This window comes from Ornithodoros turicata, chromosome 5 (assembly GCF_037126465.1).
Source record: "Ornithodoros turicata isolate Travis chromosome 5, ASM3712646v1, whole genome shotgun sequence".
NCBI lineage: Eukaryota > Metazoa > Arthropoda > Arachnida > Ixodida > Argasidae > Ornithodoros > Ornithodoros turicata.
The window spans coordinates 84,239,700-84,248,665 of record NC_088205.1 but is presented as its reverse complement, the minus strand read 5'-3'; the positions used below and the strand labels follow the sequence as shown (position 1 = coordinate 84,248,665).

Genomic DNA, 8,966 nt, shown 5'->3' with positions numbered 1-8,966 from the left:
GATGGCCAACCGAAGGCAGAGCCATCAAGTGGCGCCTCCGCAAGATGAACCGATGAACCCCCCAGCATTGACTCAAATTCCGCGCTCCTCTTATGAGAGCTTGGAGACTCGCCTGTGACTCTTTTATGGATGTATGCCCTGTTGTAAAAGGGATTAGGCGAACCTTAACCTTAACCTTAACTCGCGAGTTGATCATCCCCTGGAATCGCGAATCGCCAGCAGGATCATCATCATCATCATTCAGTTATTGAACTGTCTCTTGAACGAACTCTACGTACTCGATTCGCTGTTGTTGGAGGTCGTTGTTCAGTCAAAGATTACGTCATGCTCGTGTAGTGCCAAGTTTTATGCCATGACCACTAATTCGATCTCTACTGATTCCTTGTATGATCCGGAGTTCACGGCAGACATAAGCAATAAGATGCAGGTCCCACAGAGAATCAGCGTCATTGATCAAGATCAAGCGGATCAACCAAAACCACTGGATGCATCGCTTTACATGCAGGTTCCGGATAGGATATTAGTCACAGGTAAGACCCCACGACAGATAAAGAGAGAGCCACATAGCAACGTTGAACATGATGTCAGTTGAAGGCACACAGCAACGGTTTAATAACAATCGACCGTTTCTTTCCCCCAAGAACCTCCGAAGGGAGAAATTCCCCTGGTGGCTATCTCTCGGAGGTTCATCGAGATATATTAAACCGTTGCTGTGTAAGAGAAATTTGTCGTATGCACCAGCTTGTCTGCGCTCTCTCTTTCGTCGAAGGTGTCAGTTGATGTTCTGATGCTAGAACACATAGAAGGGACAAATACATACAAAGCCTCGAGTGCCTAAGAAATTAATGATGAAAGAAGGAAGTCACTGACATTATTCTTGCAGGCCAACATGCAGGAATGGATAATTATCCGAGCATAGAGGAAGAGGAGGAAACCTGGCCCCGAGCAGTGAAGCTTCGACAGAAAACTACACTGAGCACCATCCCTAATGGAGGGTAATGTCAGCTAGATAGATAGATAGATATTGTTGGGGGCGTCTCTGAAAGCAGCTCTTGTAACAGGTCAACCACTCCTCCCGCCCACACTGAGGACGACCTGAGTACTATGCGCAGACAGATGAGGACTCTCAGTAGACGCATCATGTTACTTGAGCAAGACAACCAACAGAGACAGCAACGAGAAGTGGTGCTCTATTCTGTGGGAGTCCTTTATTTTCTTGTCAAGGGACTTGTCTGGCTCCAAAGGCACTGGTGAAACTATAATAATTGTGCATTAAATGTCTCTGGTAGTTGAAATTTATTCAATTTCTGCATCCCTACACTTTGAGTGCTCAAGTTGGCATCGTATCTCTGGAGTAACCTTTGGGTGGCTCTGAATGCGCAGTAGGTGCTTGAGTGCTTCCTTCTGCTCTGAAGAGATGTCTTGTTTGTACCTGTGTACAAACGTCAACAGGCACTGGTGCCACAGCACAGGCAGTTCCCGCTTGTCATGTTGAAACCTGCAAACGTGAGTTATGTGGGGGGGGGATGTGAAAAAGCTGAGAGAGTTGTACCTGAGGAAGTGGTATACAACAGCATCCACCACCCTGTATGGTAGAGTGTACTTCTTGTCAAGGAGCACACGCAAGAAGATTGAATTTGCTCCTGTGTACTCCATCTCGGCTATCTTGAGCATGGCTGCACACGCGTGCAGCACGGGCACAGAGTGTTTGCTGAGGATGCTGCTTACGATGATTGCTTCACGTAGAGTGCACGTTCCAGACTGCACGAGAGACACCATGCATAAACCTTTACATTTACCTTTACAATTTCTCAAACTCATTTTCTGTCAGATGAAAGTTTCTTTCCAAGATGGCATCAAATGAATCTGTCACAATTGACGGTTGCCACCCTTGGGTGCGTTAAGTAGGCACCCCTCTCTTTTGGCGCACTCAAATCGGGGGGGGAAAAGCAACTTTGGCTTCTTGTTGTCTGTGCACAGACAGCTTAGTTTATACCTACAGTAAAGTGGTTCTTTTCTTTGTAACAGTGGAACATATGAGCATCAGGATAACTGCCAATATCTGTGTGAAAGCATAGCACACCCATTAAGAACCCTTTTGAGAGCCATCATTCAACGTCGGCTCAAGAAGTAAAGCTGTAATTAACTTCCCTTTACACCTCATTTTGAAAAGGCTCTCCCACATTAGTAATACAAATTTCCTTTTACTTGGCACATCCTAGTGGCCATCCTTTACAAGCACCATCTTGCTAACGACACTTCCAATGGGTTCTTTAAACAGCCTTTTTCTATGGTGGTGTATATCGCATGTGTGGGGTCATGTTCATCAAAGTGCCCCATTTTGTCCTTATCCACATGATAAAGCACTAGAAAGTCGTCCACCTACCTAAAACCTTTTTTGACCACATGCTGCGGTAAAAGTTGATGTAGATGTTGGTCGACAGCAGCAAGAAAAATATATCGGATATTGGGCGCTACACACGACCCTATGTGTTGACATATGTGGAGCACATAATCCATCTGGAGAATCTCCAAGAACAAGTTTTTCTGCAAGTTCATTCTTCTTTACTTGCTGCCCCCATGGGACAGAAAAAATGCAGAGTTGTGCCTAGCTCGTTACAAGTAACTCATTACTTTTTGGTAACGAAGTAACGATCCAGTTACTTTTTAAAAAATGGTAATAGTAATGGAATCAATTTAAAAATTTGGTCCTTTTCTTGAGCGCATTTGGGCACTCCATGTGGCGCAGTCCCTCACTGGATGTGTGCCCTTGTCTCGTCTCCGTAATTTCCGACCATCACTCCTTCCCAAGAATGGGCACCAGTTGTGCTATGGCTACAAAAACCGCTCCTGAGCGCCCTAAAGTGATCAGTGGTGCCTTTTCTTGTGTTTTCATAACCTCCGATCACCCCTACTTCAGCAGCAGATGCCTTCACACGAAAGAGAACAAAGATCAATTATGTAAATTTCGAGTATCAGCTTCTTGTCAAGTGCAGTTTCTCATTAATAATGAGTTGAAGGCAAGTGACGGCATGTTTGTTGGCTCCTTTAACTATGCGGCGGTAACGTAAAAGTAACTCGTTACTTTTGTATGTTGGTAATGAGTAACGTATTTAGTTACTTTTTCCTGAAGTAATGGGTAACGTTATTTAGTTTGTATTTTTTGGTAACGGACACATAATCCTTTTTCAGGGTGTCTACCAAACTGCGGCCTTCAAATTCCCTGACTTTTCCAGGTTTTCCCTGATCATTTCAAGCGAATTCCCTGACAAATTTAAAAGGGAACTTGGTTCCTGCTCCTACGTTTTGATACAGATCCCTCATAAAAAAGACCATTTATTAAGTATTAGTGAAGCTATCCTACGTTTCTGGCCTCAGAACTTGTCGTACTGGCAAACTGCTACTCGCAGTACAGTTGCTGCGGCATCGCCACTCAACCACCGGTCGGCACTCGCGAATTCGCCGTGCATCATCATGGTACTTGTCTGCGATTTTCCCTGACTTCAGCTGCTCTTTGGCCAAATTCCCTGACAATCCCCTGACTTTTCCAGTCACATCAGAATTCCCTGACAATTCCCTGTTTTCCAGGTTGGTAGACACCCTGTTTTTGAATAGCGTATTAAAAAGGGGTCCTGTTCATGTTTCATGTTTATGGAAATATTACCTGACAAAGCGGTAGCAACAGCCCTTTGAAGAATGCCGCAGGCTTAAAGAGGGCCTTCCCAAGTGCCTACGAGAAATTTTCTTTTAATGCTTTGTTTTCATACTTTTTGCTTCTTACTTGGTAGAGGTGATAGTTGAGCTTCTTGTACTCTGCAATGTCATCTCGCACTCGTGGCAGCAACACAAGGTTCAAGAACCTGTTAGAGAGCACAGCCTGTACTTTTTTAAACATAAAAAACACCTAAAACGGACTCATATTTGGATAGTGGAAACAACCCGAGCAGATGTCATAATTAGGGCCCGGATTTTTAGGCGCCTATAAAAGGCCCTAAGCATACCGATTTAGGCACTAAAAATGGCATTATAAGCACTATAAATTGTCGGTTACTTTGTCCATCGGTAGCACTGGAACTGCAAAAACAGAGTGAATAAATGGGTTCTGCCTGAAACTGTAAACAGGAGTTTCGCTAACCTTCTTGCCATTGCCACCGTATCACGACATGTTTCAGTAGTAATATTGACAAATGAAATCACGTGCGTTTGTCTTTGTGTTTCGGGCTTCGATTACGAGCCTTTGTTTGTGATTAGTGTGTGTGCGTTTGAATCACATCCAAATACTGGGACCGTGAAAAGGCAAACTCTGTCAGAACCATCGAGTTTGGTGACACCAACGACATGCTGCTTTTGCGACGAGGGCATATAGCAAACGTGTGCATAATATCAGTGCATCTCCCGCCATTTAAATGCACATCTGAGTTGACAAGCTTTGAGGGATCATACTGTGGCAAAATACCAGCTTCATGAATATTTCATTTGAATGTGAACAAGGTAATAGTTGGGGTGTCTACTGTCTTCTGAAGTGGTTCAAGTATTTTAGGGGATACAGGAATGCTTCAAAGTATCTTTGGTAACAGTCCAGAAAATATATGAAATAAAATTCACAAGACCAGGGTGTCTACCAAATTCCTTGAGAAGATCCCTCATAAAGTATTTCTGACTCAGAGCTTGTCGTATTGGCTACTCACGGTAACGTTATCACAGCTCAACCACCACTCGCGATTCGCTGCGCATCACTTGTCTGTAATTTTCCCTCACTTGAGCTGCTTTTTGGCCAAATTCCCTGACAATTCCCTGTTTTCCAGGTTGGTAGACACACTAATTCCTGTTGTATGTCGACCACCGACGTAAAATATTTCTGCTCGTTTAATTTTTAAATGATTATTTGACATGTATGCCACATGTATTTTTAGGTGGAAAGAGTAATATTGACATGTCATTGAATCATAATACGATAATTCAGTTTATGTTATTACTGGATGGATGCACAATTACAGCCGTCAACAAAGGTCCATAATCCAAGCCATAAATAAAGACAAACGCTTGCAACAGTGCGCGTTTGCCAGAATTGCACATTAGGGTCACGCACCCAATTGGGAGGAGGGATTGTAAATAAAGAAAACTAAAAAGCCCTTTTAGAACGCCATAGAACTGAGAGTTGTAGCTTTTGACGAAACTGTTACGAAGCGTGCCTATATTTTATAATAGCAATCCACGCAACAACACACTTCTAAAAGAACCAACGAGTTCAATTCCAGTACCCTTAAGATTCTTTGAAGCGATATCGATGGTTTCAAAATGGTGACCGATGCTAATTTTGCCTGTAAAACGGAGTATCGCCATTCTCAAGGGCCATTATAGGCATTTTTCCACGTTTAATCAGATTTTTAGGCACCTCCACCAAAGCATATAGGCATTTATAGGCACTATCAGAACAATAGAGGAGGTTCCAATTGGTTCTCATGCATTGAAAAGGCACTATTAGAACCACACGATAAAAATAGGCCTAGGAATCCGGGCTCTAGTCAGAATCAATGCCATCCAGCGACACATATTGCATTAGGCTTAGCTCACGTCTGTCAAGAAAGAGCCACGTGAAGCACTTTCATTTGTGACAATGTTGCAGATAATTCAGGGACATAATCGCGGGAGCAACTCAAAATCAACCACAGTCAGTTAAATAATAGTGATCATGATGGAAAGTAATTGGTTGGAACATAAAAACACGAGCCTCGGGTTGCCATGAACAGTTGAAATGTGGCAGACATTTTTTGATTACAGGTTGTCCGCCTTGAGGAGAGAGCTTAGTAGCTTTCAACTATGGGAACCCGGTGATAACAAAGAAGTTTCCACGAGGAGCGAATTAAACCATCCCAGGATGCAAACCCTTTGACATTCACGATGAAAAGTGCTGGAACATGAGACAAGTCGTCAGAAAATCCACTTGTAATCTAGAGATGAGTGTTCATGTTCCAACATGAGACTTGCGTTTCTATGTTCCAGTCTCACGAGTGAATGCACGGCCCGTCAGTCAAATGAAGCCACAAGAAGAAATCCAAATCGACTGGTAATTGAGAGCTGTGTCTGGCAACCGTTATATGGGACTGACCTTTGTGCCATTTTTTCTTTCAGGTTGGAAGTAAATATACGGGTGGCTTGATACATTGCAGCTGATGTCCATGAGTCAGGATCAGTAAGATAGAGGACCTGTGTAGAAAGAAAGTATAGACAAAGTTTATATGTTCCTTATACCATACCTGTTCCCAGTTGGAGAGAGCAGGAATTATCTTAAAAGCTTTGGGTAATTTTCCGCTTCTGTATTTGCTCAACACCTGCTTGACAGCTCGATACATTTCTTCCACCCTGGGATCCAACCTTGGGACCGAGAAACGAGTCTCCACTTCCGTTTCGTGTTCCCGTAGCTTCTCCATGATCACGTCTGCTAACGTTCTCCGTGCCAAAGTGTTCTCGTTCATAAATAGCTCCATAGCCTTTTCGTCTGCCTCGTCCACATCCTGGTAGGTATGGAAGATGGATAAAAACCGCACTCAAGACTATTTTCCAGCTCACAATGGTTTCGTAGAAGGTGTCGTCGGGTGCTTCGTCTTCACTTGAGCTTTCATCTGGCATCAGACTGACAGGTTTTTTTCTGCCACTGTAACATACACGATATCCACAATGGATCTTTCAAGAGAACCAAAGTTTACCTCTTTGTGCCGTACTCTTCTTCTAAGTCTTCTTGTTGCCTACGAGCCTGGTCGAGGATCTTTCTTGATAGCTTCTCATCCACCAACTAGTAGAAGAAACAGAACATGACCTACGTTCACCTGACGTCAGTTGCACACGAACAAACCGTCTCGTCTTGATCCATGCGATTTCGGGTCTTGCTCTTCGGTCTTGGATCCGGAAGACGCTCTTCGATCTGTTCGTCCAAAGGCACATTTCTGCTTCGTTTGGTAACTTTTATCCGACTCGCCTTTCCCATGTCGTCTCTAACCAACCCACATGCACGGCTACTTTCGAAAGACGAGATGATGATGATGATGATCGTCCTCGAGGCCAGCGCCAGTGAAACAGTAAGAAAAAGAAAGAAAGGACAGTCTAGCTACTAATAAGTATGAAATACAAAAGAATTACATAGAACGGATTATAGAACGAAACATGACGAATTTAATAGAACAAGCTTTCGTTCGACTATGTTTGCGATGGGTGCAAGTTCAGAATGAGTTGCCCATCGTGATTATTAATTGAATTACGCCTCGCTTTCAAATATCTCGTGAGATAATTCAAGTTTGCGATCGCACTATATCGGGTGTATATGTTTATTAAAAAAATATTCCGAACCGCTCCAAAGCTTATGTCATTTGCCGGTGTAGTCAAGGCAGTCAAGGCAAGCGACCGGCCGTGCAGGCGAGAATTAGAGTTATCCCTTCGTTCTTAAGACTCAAAATATAACCGCATTATCTCACGTCTTTATCACGACCACGCAACTTCACTAGACTGCTGCCTCGCATCCGCTCTTGATGAACCGTCCCAACATCCATGCCGCTGTCTGCTCCGCGTGCAGAACTAGTGCTGCACCATTACAAAACGAACGCAGAGGGCACACGACAAAACAAGTGCTGCACCAGCTGCACTGCCTGAACGCCTGAACTAGTTGAAGGAATGCAGCCAAGTCGAAGAGCCCATGTGCGTGAGGATTTCTCAACATGCGTACACAATTTTTTGCTTGTTTCAGGGTGAATCGATTTCGCTTGTGGATCTTGTGCAACAGAATAAAGAGCACGAGCAAGACATCCTTTCTTTTCATACCTCAAACTGGACTTTTTCTCTCTCTCGTGTAACCCAGTAAACCAAAAACGTCTAATGGACCTCCAGAGGGTGTCTAATAGATATCCAGATATGTCCACATTCCATTCCATGGATGGGATTGTCGGAAGCTCGTCCATAACTGTATAAATGCGTACCTGCTGGACATTTGTCACATCCAGGGGACATATGGATGTTCCTACTGGATTAACATACGACAATATAGACCGGATGCAAATCCACTTTTGCTGCTATTGTGTGCCGTATCCCACCTGACACAGGCTGGGCATTTCCCGGTATCCTTTATTGGCATAGTCACGAAATTTGTTTTAATAAACACCGCCCTCTTTTTTTTTGCTCATTCTGCATCCTCTTATGCCTCCCCAGACTTTGATGTCCTCTTTGGGTTCTGGTTACATTCCAGTATCACATGTTCCGTCCCCAGGTGCAAATTTTTTGCAAGTGGTTCATGAAATGTTCCTCCTAAGTTTCCAAGTACCTGCTGACGGTGGCGAGTTTAGGCTACTGTCAATGTGCTCAAATGAAGCGTACATAACCAACAATTTTCAACAATATTACAGTACTGTCCCTCACACTCAAATTGCGCAGGCTATTACTTTCGCTAGCCAGTGTGTCTCTACATGTGAACCATATGTTGCAAACCGGTAGCCAGAATTATATTTTTCAATTGTGGTTACAGTTGATGGGTATCAGTATAGGTATGTGTACCAGTTACGGTTCCGAACGGTTTTGATTCGGTATCAGTTCCTTATTCCTATGTGGGTGCTCTTATATAGGACAAACTGGAAGATGCCAATGGGCATTCTCGAGTCGTGAAAAACAAAGATCCGAGTTTGGAATTCGCGAAGCACGTGGCAGAATGTGTACAGATGTTTAATAAGACTCTTTGTATGTCAAAGGTTCCCTGAAGCTGCATTGATTACAGCAACACCTTCTTTCCCTATCAAGTCCATTAAAAGTATGTGTTCTTCCCCAAGCTCAGGGACATGTTTATTATATGTTCAAGACCCTCACTTAAGGGCATTACAGAACGGAGTGAGTATTTACAAAATACACAAAATGACAGTGGTTTGAAATCACAGACAACAGCCCCACAAGAAAACACAAAACGAAAAAAAAATTAATTGCTGGTGCAC

At 43.5% G+C, this 8,966-nt stretch overlaps 2 protein-coding genes across 2 annotated transcripts; one reads left to right on the top strand and one right to left on the bottom strand.

Annotated features, from left to right (window-relative positions):
* The first annotated feature begins 226 nt into the window (after positions 1-226).
* On the top strand, positions 227-1,299 carry LOC135395125 (mitochondrial fission factor-like). The gene is made up of 3 exons (XM_064626358.1): positions 227-530; positions 884-995; positions 1,062-1,299. Exons 1-3 carry the CDS (start codon positions 353-355, stop codon positions 1,252-1,254), a joined length of 483 nt encoding a protein of 160 aa, XP_064482428.1. The 5' UTR covers positions 227-352; the 3' UTR covers positions 1,255-1,299.
* On the bottom strand, positions 1,278-7,051 carry LOC135395123 (bystin-like). Its single transcript, XM_064626354.1, has 9 exons — positions 6,854-7,051; positions 6,708-6,793; positions 6,571-6,655; positions 6,258-6,515; positions 6,110-6,207; positions 3,782-3,860; positions 3,665-3,730; positions 1,553-1,761; positions 1,278-1,498 (listed from the first exon to the last, which is right to left on the bottom strand). The coding sequence occupies exons 1-9, from the start codon at positions 6,983-6,985 to the stop codon at positions 1,297-1,299; spliced, it is 1,215 nt and encodes a 404-aa protein (XP_064482424.1). The 5' UTR covers positions 6,986-7,051; the 3' UTR covers positions 1,278-1,296.
* Positions 7,052-8,966: the final 1,915 nt, after the last annotated feature.